This window comes from Octopus bimaculoides, chromosome 4, assembly GCF_046866305.1.
Source record: "Octopus bimaculoides isolate indiv1 chromosome 4, ASM4686630v1, whole genome shotgun sequence".
NCBI classification, from domain to species: Eukaryota; Metazoa; Mollusca; class Cephalopoda; order Octopoda; family Octopodidae; genus Octopus; species Octopus bimaculoides.
Window position 1 is genome coordinate 138521436 of NC_142931.1, and position 14137 is coordinate 138535572.

At 38.1% G+C, this 14137-nt stretch overlaps 1 protein-coding gene across 1 annotated transcript in view; it reads right to left on the reverse strand.

The window, feature by feature from the left end:
- Positions 1-14137, reverse strand: part of LOC106868227 (polyribonucleotide nucleotidyltransferase 1, mitochondrial) — a 400992-nt gene that overhangs the window by 146404 nt on the left and 240451 nt on the right. Inside the window, exon 21 of the mRNA XM_089351556.1 lies at positions 6680-6763. Coding sequence (XP_089207682.1) covers positions 6680-6763 — 84 coding nt within the window. The remainder of the gene's footprint in view (positions 1-6679; positions 6764-14137) is intronic.

Here is a 14137-nt window from a genome sequence, read left to right on the forward strand (position 1 = left end):
CATTGTCAGACAACTGTGATGGTTCACTAGAAGTATTTTGATATGTTCAGTTATTTATATACCATAATCAGTGTGGCAAATAATACATACATACCTACACACGCACACACATTTATGTATGTATGTACGTATACATGGATGAATGTATTTATATATGAAAAGAACCAGTGAGTATGTATGTGTATACGCACACACACACAGAGTCTTGCATCTAGTTCTAATGGCCGTAACTCTTTTGTTGTAGTTGAGAAAGCCTTATGATACACACAGAGCCAATCAAACGATGTGTTCAATCAGCAGTAGTTCTGATCATACCCATCCTATCATTAATGTTGAGAAAGCTGTTAGTCATTCGAAACCAAACCACTAAGTAACTAACTGGTCATGCATCACAGCCAAACCACAGTAGTTTCACATGATCAGTCAATTAAGTAACCAATCAGTGTAAGCTATTATGTGATTCAATCTACTAGAATCTTCTCTGTGTCCCCTATACAAAGGCCATTTTTGGCAGTAATTTCAGAATGTTGAGGCAGTTGCGTGATGTGTCTCCATTCTCAACATGAATATAACACAATTGTTTCCAGTTATGTTGGGTCCTCTGCATGTTGTATCAGAAAGCTTTCCATAAACTCCAAACAGTATATCTCTCCCAGTGTGTAATTATTATTACCTCCGCCTTAGCGAAGGCAGGGGTATTGTTTTCAGTTGCATTTGTTTGTTTGTCCATGGACAAGATATCTCAAGAACTGCTGGATGGATTTTGATGAAACTTTCAGGGATGTTCGGCCTTGTGACTGGCACGATCTCATTAGATTTGGGGATCAATCCGGTACTGGACAAGGATTCTAGATTATTTTCCTGATTTTCTTTTACTTTACATAGTTCTTTTACAAACATACAAATACTCACACATTTTCAGCGTTGAACATTACCATCCATTGTACACACACATGCAAACATACCTCTCTTTTACACACATATATACTCATACTACTTCAAACACCGTTTATTGGCTTTTTCTCTCCTTCCTTCGTTATTCATCTATCACCCACTTCCTTCCTTCGTTATTCATCTATCACCCCCTTCCTATCTCATTCATATGACGCTATCTTCGCCACTTCGTTTCCAAGCACCAAGCTCCACTGTCTGATTTGGCAGGTTCTTATGGCTGAAAGCCCTTCCTAATGTCAACCACTTTACAGAGTGGACTGGGTGCTTTTTATGTGGCACCAGAACCAGCAAGGTCGTTGCACCATGTATCTGTGTGCGTCTGTATAAGTGTGTGGGTATGTTTGTGTCTCCTTGTCTTGACACCGTATAATAAATGTAAATGTGAGTCACTGTCACAGAATTAGTGTCACTCATTTCCAGTGTTCAACAAGAGCATGTCTGGCCATTGGGAAATACTACCTTGCTTGAAAACAGGTGAGGCTTGGTGACAGGAAGAGCATCTGACTATAGAAAATCTGCCTCAATAAATTCTGTCTGAACCATGCAAACATGGAAAAGAGGACATTACAAAAAAAAACAAAAAAAACAATGACAATAATTTCATCTGTTATTTAAAAAGAAGAATTATCCAGTAATAAGATTCCAATCCCTTTATCAGTATGATTACACCAACTAAAAAGCAAATGATATGCTATACACAAATGCAATAATTAATAATTATGATAATTAATTACTGCATAATTATTAATTACAATAATTGATAACTGCATAATTAATAATTGTCAGGGAGGAAATTCCCTTGAGAGGCATGTCTTGATATTGTGTAATCTGCAAAGGTACATGGCAATTATTCATTCATAAAAGAGCAGAATATGAAGGATTATGGCTTACTGGTAAAGCTATGTGGTTCATGATCATAAAGACTTGGGTTCAATTCCCAGTGGTGCAGTGGTCCTTGAGCAAGATGCTTTATTCCTCATTGCTCCAGTCTACTCAGTTGGCAAAAGCGAATAGTACCTGTAATTCAAAGGGCTAGCCTTGTCTCATTTTGTGTCATGCTGAATCTTCTTGAGAACAACATTAGGGCATGTGTGCCAGTGGAGTGCTCAGCCACCTGGATGTTCAGTTTATGAAGCAGTCTGTTCCATTGATCAGGTCAACTGGAACACTTGTCACTGTAAATGATGGTTTGCCAGTTATAACAAGCATAGTACTGAACACCCACAAAGGATTTCACCATTTTTACCAAGTCTCCATGGCAGAATATCAAACCACTAAGTTACAGAACATGAAGTGACACAAAATACATACCCATACACAATGGGCTTCCATGAAGTTTCTGCTTATAAAATTGCTCTCACAAATCACATGGTTGGTTAACACTAGAGAACTACACCTATCTATCCAGCTATTCACCTGACTGCCAAAAAGCCCATCCATCCCTCTGTCTGCCTATCTGTTTGGCTGCTGTCTATCTATGATCATAAACCTTCTCTGTCTAGCTATCCACCTGCCTCTGTATCTAACATTTATCTCAGCTACTTCTCACATACGTATTACAGATAAGCAATAAAACTGAGACCAACCACAAGGCATCCATTGTCTGTTCCTTGGCTGTTATTCATTTTATAACATTATCCTCGCACATTACTGGAAGCCACATTTAAATATGCCAACATAATACCCACATTAGATATATACATATATATATATATAGTATTTGTGGAGCTGTGCAATATGTGTTTGTGTGTGTGTGCATGTGTGTATGCATGTATGTGTGTGTGCATTTATGCATATATACATACTTATGCACATATATATATATATACATATACACATGTACATACATATACATATATATATATAGATACTTATACACAGATATATATATATATATATACATATAGATAGATAGATAAATAGATATATAATATACATATATATATAAACATATATATATGAATATATACATATAGACAGATAGATAAATAGATAAATAGATATATAAATATACATATATATACATACATATATATATATATGAATACATACATACACATATATTCATATAAACAAATATATACATACACACACACATACATGCATGCATACATATATATATATATATATATATATATATATATATATATATATATATATATACATACGTATATATATATATATATATGTGTGTGTGTGTGTGTGTGTGTGTGTGTATACACACACACGCACACACACATAGACAATTATAATAAGACAAAACACAAAAAAAAATTAGCTTTATCTTTTTTAAATCCAATTCTCCTCGTTTCTCCTTGTTTTTTTTTTGGTTTGTTTTTTTTTTTGTTTTTTTTTCGGTTATACGTTTTCGGCTGCAGTGTCTTCTGAAGTTGTTTTCTCAAAATATAGTCTTTCTTATCCAATTAAAATATAATTTAATTTAAACACACACTACTTTCTTGATTACATCTAATAATAACAACAACAATAATAATAATAATAATAATAATAATAATAATAATAATAATTATAATAATAATAATTATAACAATAATAATAATTATTATTATTATTATTATAACAATAATAATAATAATAATAATAATAATAATTATAACAATAATAATACTAATAATAATGATAATAATAATAATAATAATAATCATAATAATAATAATGACCACCTATTATTATTATCATTATTATTATTATTATTATTATTATTATTATTATTATTGTTATTATCTTCATTTTGTTGTTAGCGGTTGGTTCACTTGTTAAGCCAAGATAGAAAAAAAATAAATAAATCAAAGAAAAATACATAAATTTTAAACTGTCCACATTTATTCTTTTTTTTAAATTGGCTCTTTTTAACCCTACTGTTTCTGACCCCACTTTTATTTCTCCATTTTATACTGAAAACAGAGAAAAACTAACAATGGTTCTAAATTTCCTTTATTATCATTATTATTATTATTATTATTATTATTATTATTATTATTATTATTATTATTTATTCTGGTAGATCTCAAATGAAAAGAGGAAAAATTGCAAAAACAAAAAAGAAAAAAAAAATGGAAAAAATGGCAGAGGTGACAGTAATAAGGTAACAACAACAACAATAAGAAGAAGAAGTGATGGAAAATAGCCAACATCTATATACACAACTATTTTCATAATAATAATGATGGTGATGATGATGATGGTCATGATCAGGATGATAAGGTTGATGAGGTTGATGATGATGTTGATGATGGTGATGATAAGAATAATCATGATGGTGATGGCTTCTTTTATTCATTTAAAAAAAAAAAAAAAAATAATAATAATAATAATAATAATAATAATAATAATAATAATAATAAATTAACTCACTGAAATAGACTTGTCATGAATAGAAATAAATGTGTTTATTTACCACTCATGTCACCCAGACCACACACACACACACACACACACACACACACACAAACACATACACATATAAGTCCAGGCATGGCTGTGTAGATAAGATGCTTGCTTCCTACCCACATGATTTTGGGTTCAGTCCCAGGGTGTGGCACCTTGGACAAGTGAGTTTTCCACTATAGCCCTAAGCCAACCAGAGCCTTGTGAGTGTATCTGGTAGAAATCATCACTGCCATCATCATCATCATCATCCTCATCATCATCATTTAACGACCATTGTCCATGCTGGGTTGGGTGGTTTGACAGAGGCTGGCATGCTGAAAGACTGTACCAAACTCCAGTCTAGTTTGGCATGGTTTTCTATGGCTGGATGCCCTTCCTAATGCCAACCACTCCGAGTGTGTAATGGCTTGCTTTTACGTGGTAAGCAAGCTACTTACCACACAGTCACATATTTTACTCTTTTACTTGTTTCAGTCATTTGGCTGTGGCCATGCTGGAGCACCACCTTTAGTCAAGCAAATCGACCCCAGGACTTATTCTTTGTAAGCCTAGTACTTATTCTATCGGTCTCTTTTGCCGAACCGCTAAATTACGGGGACGTAAACACACCAGCATCGGTTGTCAAGCGATGTTGGGGGGACAAACACAGACACACAAACACAGACACACACATACATATATATATATGTACACATATATACGACGGGCTTCTTTCAGTTTCTGTCTACCAAATCCACTCACAAGGCTTTGGTCGGCCCGAGGCTATGGTAGAAGACACTTGCCCAAGGTGCCACACAGTGGGACTGAACTCGGAACCATGTGGTTGGTTAGCAACAGCCACATGTACACAGCAAACAATGATTGTTCGTCAAATTGTTTTAGTTTTGGATTCAGGGACATAAATTAGGACAGAAGAGATATTAAACCCAGGACTTCTTCTTTAAAGAAAACAAAAAGTCAGGTATTTTATTTTTTAACTGAACCACTAGATTACAGGGGCGTAAACAAACCAACACTTGTAGCCAACAAGGGGTGGAGTTGGAACAAATACAAAGACACACACACACATGTATGACAGGCTTCCACACAGTATCCACCTTCCAAATTCATTCACAAGCCTTTGATTGGCCCAGGGCTATATAGTAAAAGACACTTGCCCAAAAATCTGCTCAATGGCACCGAACTTAAAACCATAGGGTTGCAAAATGAGTTTCTTAACAACACAGTGATGCCGGAACCAATCCATTTTTCTACTTTATTATCTTTTTTTTTAATGTCTATTTTTCTAAATTTTTATCTTTCTACCATCCTATGGCTTATACAAGTCAAAAAATTCCTTTGATTGATGGAATATTTTTATAGTAGAATACCATTCTTAATACAAAACATTCAAATAAGATACATGAGTGCAAACCTGGGGGGTTATTTTAGGATTTTTCTTGATTTTTGTTGGGGGTGGGTGGGGGGGGGGCTTTTTTTCCCAGACGAAATGCAGTCTCCAGAGTTAAGATTTTGCTTAGAATCACAACACAATTACAGTAATAAGATATGGAATACTGATTGAACCGTCATTAGAGGTCCAGCCCCTTGTCTCTAACCCTTTAGCATTCAGATGACTCTGTTAAATGTGATGCTTATTTACTCTTTTACTTGTTTCAGACAAGCAAATCGACCCCAGGACTTATTCTGTGTAAGCCAAGTAATTATTCTATCGGTCTCTTTTGCCAAACCAGCATCGATTGTCAAGCGATGTTGATGAACAAACACACAAACACACACACACAAACACACACACACACACAAACAAACAGACACACACACAACCAGCTTCTTTTAGTTTCCATCTACCAAATCCACCCTCAAGGCTTCGGTTAGCCTGAGGCTGTAGTAGAAGACACTTGGCCAAGGTGCTACGCAATGGGACTGAACCCGGAACCACGTGACTAGGAAGCAAGCTTCTTACCATACAGCCAGAATGACATTGTAGGGTAGGTGTGAGAGGCCAGATGTGGCTGGTTTGAGGGTGTCTCAATACCTTGATTCAGTGCTAATCTGCTGCAGAAACCTCTTATTGCCACCAGTCCAGCAGAAACATCACAGATGCCACCCTTCCACCTTTAACTAAGCAAGAATACAATCTATATCACCAGTAAATATTATATAAAGACCATGGGCCCAGCTCGCTTTCTTTTTTTTTTTTTTTTCTCATGCTAAAGAATGAAAAATAAAAATATGCACACACACACACACACACATAGAGTACCGTACCTGAAGAAGAACGGTTTGATATTAGAGAGGAGTTTCTAATACTCACCAGTCACAGGTCTGTTATTTTTGCCATTCTCTCTTGGTTTTGAAAGAGTGCTGTCCATTATCTTCAGAATATGTTGCCTAGCGACTGGAAAATATTTGAAAGGAAAAATATAGAATATCAAATATACATATGTGTGTGTGTGTGTGTGTGTGTGTGTGTGTGTGTGTGTGTGTGTGTGTATATATATATATATATATATATATATATATATATATATATAGACACACATATATATATGTTCATTATGTATATATACATAGATAGATAGATAAATAGATAGATAGATAGATAGATAGATAGATAGATAGATAGATGGATAGATAGATAAGCAGATAGATAGAGAAACAGACAGAAATAGCTAGCTACTTACCACACACCAACTCCTACGCCTATATATATGCATGTACATATAATTTGAATTTACAAAAAAACAGAAGACGAAGACAGATGAGGGAACAACAAGCAGGTGTATTAGTTTAATGCTTGGGACAAATGGAAAAGTCTTTGACATTTCAAGCCTATATTCTTTGACAGAAAATATTAAGAGGAAAAAGAATGGAGGAAGAAGGAAAAAAAAAAAACAGAGAGAGGTAAAAAAAAAAAAAGTGTAGGAATTAGTGGTTCAATATGACTAAATACTCAACCAGTACCTTATGCCAATGGGATGACAGGTGAAGCTGACCACAGTCGGATTTGAACTCAGAATGCAGAGAGCTGGAAGAAATGCTGCTAAGCATTTTGTCCAAATTGCTAACAATACTGCTAGCTTATCACCTTTGTAGTAGACATACAAAAACAAAAACAAAAAATATTAAAAACTTTGTTGGGATTTCAACTCAGAACATAGAGAGCCAGAAAAAATACCACTAAGCATTTTATCCGATGTGTTAATGATTCTGCCAGCTCACTGCCTTAGTATTAGATAAAAAAAAAACAAAAAACAAAATGAAAAACTTTGGTGGGATTTGAACTCAGAACATAGAGAGCCAGAAAAAATACCACTAAGCATTTTATCCGATGTGTTAATGATTCTGCCAGCTCACTGCCTTAGTATTAGATAAAAAAATTTTTTTTAAAAAAATGAAAAACTTTGGTGGGATTTGAACTCAGAACATAGAGAGCCAGAAAAAATACCACTAAGCATTTTATCCGATGTGTTAACGATTCTGCCAGCTTACTGCCTTAGTATTAGATATAAAAAACAAAAAAAAAATCAAGAAAAGAAGAAGCCAGCCAGTAAATTCTCATAGCTGCAGTCCTGTTGATCACAGATCTTCTCAATCAGGCCTGACCTGGGGTTGAATAACAACAACAAGTGAATACAGTTCTGAAAACACACAGAAGAGCCTGTTGGTGGTTTCCAAGGAGTGGCAGGGGTGAGGTGGTGGGCTGGGTGGAATAACAGTAGTTGGTTCCTGTACTTTGTATTGACAGAATGTCTATTAGCAAAGTGCTACAAAACCTTCAACCAATTGATTATACAAACATGCACAAGAACTGCTATTCCCTGAACAAATATTGTCATAAAGCCAACTCTGTGTGTGTGTGTGTGTGTGTGTGTGTGTGTGTGTGTGTGTGTGTGTGTGTGTGTGTGTGCATGTGCGTGTGTGTGTGCGTGTGTGTGTGTGGTGGAGGAGAGGATGTGGGATGGATAACAGCAGGCATTGAAATATCCATTATGATTGAGTCACACACACATTTATATATATATATATATATATATAGGTGCAGAAGTGGCTGTGTGGTAAGTAGCTTGCTTACCAACCACATGTTCTGGGTTCAGTTCCACTGCGTGGCACCTTGGCCAAGTGTTTTCTACTATGGCCTCGGGCTGACCAAAGCCTTGTGAGTGGATTTGGTAGACGGAAGCTGAAAGAAGCCTGTCATATATATGTATATGTGTGTATATGTGTGTCTGTGTCTGACCCCCAACATCGCTTGACAAATGATAATAATGATAATGATTATTATTATTATCAAATGATAATAATGATACTGGTATATGATGAAGAGTGGGTGGTGGGGTAGGCTCTAGCATGGCTGGGTGGTTGAGAAATTCTCTTCTAAACCACGTGGTTTCAGAGTCTGTCCCAATGTGCCACCTATGCCACCTTGGGCAAATGTCTTCTATTATAGTCACAGGCTGACCAAAGCCTTCTGAGTGTAATTTGGTAGACAGAAACAGATAAAATCTCATTGTATATACGTGTATATAAGTATGTGTGTGTGTACATGTCTTTGCTTTTTTACCCACTGTGAGATAGTCGTAAACAAGTGCCACTGTCATATATGCAGTGTCTTTTATTTTCAATCTTCTATGGAAACATGTCCAGTCATGGAGTAATATTAGCTCACTTAAAAACAGGTGAGATGTAACAACAGGAAGATTATCTGACCACAAAAACAATCTGTCTCCACAAATTTTGTCTGACCCTTACAAGGATGTAAAAGTAGGACTTTGACAAACAAACAACCAACCGATTGTTTAACCGGCACATTAAACAAAGGATCGATTAGTTAAATGGGTACTTATTTAATCAACTGACTAACAATAAAGAATTGATGTTGAACCAGTGCGTATATTTACTACTCTTTTCTACTCTAGGCACAAGGCCTGAAATTTTGGGGGAGGGGGCCAATCAATTAGATCGACTCCGGTACACAACTGGTACTTAATTTATCAACTCCGAAAGGATGAAAGGCAAAGTTGACCTCGGCAGAATTTGAACTCAGAACGTAGTGGCACACGAAATACCTATTTCTTTACTGCCCACAAGAGGCTACACACAGAGGGGACAAACAAGGACAGACAAACAGATTAAGGCGACTATATCGACCCCAGTGCGTAACTGGTACTTATTTAATCGACCCCGAAAGGATGAAAGGCAAAGTTGACCTCGGCGGAATTTGAACTCAGAACGTAGCGACAGACGAAATACCACTAAGCATTTCGCCCGGCATGCTAACGATTCTGCCAGCTTACTGTCTTGGAATATTCTTTTCTACTCTAGGCACAAGGTCCAAAATTTTGGGGGGAGGGGCCAGTCGATTAGATCAACCCCCAGTACACAACTGATACTTAAATTATCGACCTTGGCAGAATTTGAACTCAGAACGTAAAGACAGATGAAATACTGCTAAGCATTTTGCCTGCCATGCTAATGTTTCTGCCAGATTACCACCTTGCCTTAAAATATATAATTATTGGTTTGATGACCCTCCTAAGGCCCAAGGTTTGCTTCAGCACACAAATTCACATCAAGAATCTTGCAAACCATAACCCAAGTACAAAAACAAAATCACTGTATTTTAACGTGTATAAGGAACTCTTTTTTGTCAAAAATTAGGTACCTCTCAGGGTCTCATCATCATCATCATCATCATCATCATCATCATCGTTTAACGTCCGCTTTCCATGCTAGCATGGGTTGGACGATTTGACTGAGGACTGGTGAAACCGGATGGCAACACCAGGCTCCAATCTGATTTGGCAGAGTTTCTACAGCTAGATGCCCTTCCTAACACCAACCACTCAGAGAGTGTAGTGGGTGCTTTTACGTGTCACCCGCACAAAGGCCAGTCAGGCGGTACTGGCAACGGCCATGCTCAAAATGGTGTATTCTATGTGCCACCCGCACAAGAGCCAGTCCAGGGGCACTGGCAACGATCTCGCTCAAAAATCCTACGAAGGCCAGTCAGGCGGTACTGTGTTAAATAGATTTCACAGTGACTGAGGAGGTTCTATCTTTCTCGACTACACCATGGGAAAGACAGGCTCTTCTAGGAGAAAAATTCTCTGACATAAAACTTGCAGTCAAAGTCAAAATGGGGTCGGTCATCTTGCAATGCTTGCCACTGGAGCATATGGCAAATGAGACAGCAGCAAAAGTGTTGTACAAGCCTTTGTCACTTAAATCGGACAGCATACAGATGTCTCATTATTCATTTGGAAGCTGACAAGATGAAGCAATCATTATGTGTGTATCATTGTAATTACACACAGAGACGATGCCGACACACACACACTTGGTTGTGTACGCATTGAGATAAATACAATAGCACGCAAGCATACAAACCCAGATACACATACACAGACAGATACACTAACATAGTTATATAAATGCACACAGACACACCACACACACACACATACACATACACATACACACACATCTTTGTGCAAATCTTGTTATATAAACACACAAAACAGATATACATACCCTCGTGTGCTTACACAGTTATACAAAGCAAGCGTACAACCACATATATGCAAACACACACACAACACACATACACGCACAGCTGTCCCAAGGGATAGCAGAGGGCTATCATGGTCCATGGTCCATGCTTTATCCTGGTGTGAAACCTGATTGGGATATCTCTTGTCTGTGAGAGAGAGAGAGTACAAGGAGGGAGATAAAGGTCAAAAGAGAGAGGGAGAGGGAGAGGGAGAGGGAAGACAAGAGTGAGAGGGAGAGGAAGGACGAGGGAGAGAGAGAGAGAGAGTTCAAACAAAAGTGAGAGGGAGAGTAGTGAGAGGGTGGGAGAAAGAAAGAGATGAAGGAATTCAGTTAATTTGAGTGATATGAAGTACCTACCTACCTACCTACCTACCAGCACCATCTGTTGAGCTAGTTTATCGTCCAGTTTTTAAGACCTACAGACTACTACTACTACTACCACTACCACCACCACCACCACCACCACTACTACTGCTGTTACTACTACTACTACTACTACTACTACTACCACCACCATCACCACCACTACTACTACTACTACTACTACTGCTGTTACTACCAGTACTACTACCACTTCTACTACTATTACTACTACTACCACCACCACCACCACTACTGCTGTTACTACTACTACTACTAATACTACTACTACTACTACTACTACTACCACCACCACTACTACTACTACTACCACCACCATCACCACCACTACTACTACTACTACTACTACTACTACTACTACTACTACTACTGCTGTTACTACCACTACTACTACCACTTCTACTACTATTACTACTACTACCACCACTACTGCTGTTACTACTACTACTACTACTACTACTACTACTGCTACTTCTACTACTACGGCTGTTGCTGCTGCTACTACTACTACTACTACTGTTGCTGCTGGTGCAAATGTTAGATATCGCTGTACAGGTGTCAGAAAATTGCAATCAACAGAGAACGATGGGAAGGTGTGTAATTTGGAAGGTGGGGGAGTTGGGGAGAGATGGTGGTGGAGAAGGACAACAGTAACAACAACACTGACAGCACTGAGTAAGGAAGGCAAAGAGGAGGGGAAGGAAGAGGAGGGGAAGGAAGAGGAGGGGAAGGAAGAGGAGGGGAAGGAAGAGGAGGGGAAGGAAGAGGAGGGGAAGGAAGAGGAGGGGAAGGAAGAGGAGGGGAAGGAAGAGGAGGGGAAGAGAGGGAGTAGGGGGGCTGCAATGATGGCGAGTGAGGGAGGAGGAGAGGGGGAGAAGGGTTAAGGGATGCTGTTGGACAGGAAGAGGAGCAAGATGAGGATGAAAGGGAACAGGAAAAGCAGGTGCAGGAAGACGACGAGGAGGAGGAGGAAGAGCAAGAACAAAATGATGTGGAGGAGGAAAAAGAGGAGGAGGAGGAGGAGGAGGAGGAGGAGGAGGGTGGGCAAAGGGGAGGAACCAAAGGAGAAGAGGAGGCAAAGAGGAAGAGGAGACAAAGCGGAGGAGGATGGAGGGCAAAGAGGGAGGAGGAGGGCAAAGAGGGAGGAGGAGGGAAAAGAGGGAGGAGGAGGGAAAAGAGGGAGGAGGAGGAGGGAAAAGAGGGAGGAGGAGGAGGGCAAAGAGGGAGGAGGAGGGAAAAGAGGGAGGAGGAGGGCAAAGAGGGAGGAGGAGGGCAAAGAGGGAGGAGGAGAAAGAAGAGGAAGGGGAAGAGGAGGTGTATAAGGAAGAAAAGGCGAGAGAGGAAGAGAAGCTATAATAGCAGCAACAGGGATAGAAGAAGAAGAAGAAGAAGAAGAAGAAGAAGAAGAAGAAGAAGAAGAAGAAGAATATGATTATGATGATGATGATAACCAGAAGTCTCAATCAAAATGTAGATGATAGACATCCACAGAATAGGTGGTGCTAGTGGCAACAAGAGGCAAAAGATGAAACTTACATTATGTGTCTGATAAATAGTAAAGAGGATGGTGGTGGTGGTGGTGGTGGTGGTATGAATTAACCAATCAAAAGATAGAAAGCAGAACAAATAAAAAAAAAAATTACAGTAAAGGTATTGACCAATAAAAAAATGAGTGAGGATGAAGAAAGAATGAAGCTTTGAGGGTAACTGACCAATCAACACTGAACAAAACTAGATAAATGATGAAGTAGTGAATATGTTGACTAATGAGCAATGAGTGATGATGGACTATGACTGAAATGGTAATGGTGATTGATCAATCAATAATCAATGAAAATGGACCCCGCCTCTCAACAATTATGCAGTCCCCAAGAATTATATAGCACCCAACAATTGTACAATTACTGATACACTACAAATTTCAGGTAGGGCCCACAATATAGTCCTGCTCTCACATGTGAAAATCTAGGACGTCTCTGTTGCTACTGCTACACAGGGACACCCTGAATCACATCCAGAAAAGAATCCCCCAATTTAGTTTTCTTACTTAACCCCTTAGCCTTTAAACTGGCCAAATCCAGCCAAAATATTCCACCTGTTTTATGTTCAAACAGGTCAGATCTCGTTTCTCACACCAACCCTACAATATCATTCTAAAAAATTAACAGTTTCCTCATCAAAATCTCAAAGCCACTGATTAATTCAAAACTTCCTTGTCTCTTTTCTATAAGTATTTCCATGGACATTGTTCAGCTGAGCTCTCTACTCTGGTTCCTCCTTCAAGAACTTATCAGCGATCAACTAGACTTGCATCTAGTTCTCATCAGTATATTTTGTGCAACCGCCTAAGTATCGTAAAGCACTTTACAGTACCAGTATTTTCCCTCACCCTTCTGAACTTTGGAATTCCCTTCCACAGTCTTGTTTTCCTCTTCAATATGTCCTCCTCTAGTCTTTTAAGTCTAATGTACATCGTCACCTATTGACAATATGAAAACCTTATTAGCATGTTAATCTCTCCATGTACCTCTGGTGGCTCATTGAAAACTTCACACTTGCTTATACTCCACTGGTGGTACATTTTCATAATTTGATAAAATATTTTATTCTGCATCTTTGACACGTTTCCAGTGGTCTAAGGACCTTGTAAGGAGCAAATGCTTTAAAGAAATAAAAAAAAAACTATGTGAATAAATAAACATTATTTTTGACAGAAGAATGTGAAAGCTAAGGGATTAAGCCCTCCACTCCTGAGGGAACACAGACCATTGACAGCTTTCCTCCGCTGATTTTTGGTCTCCTTATTGACTCTACTTATAAACTATAGGGATACGAA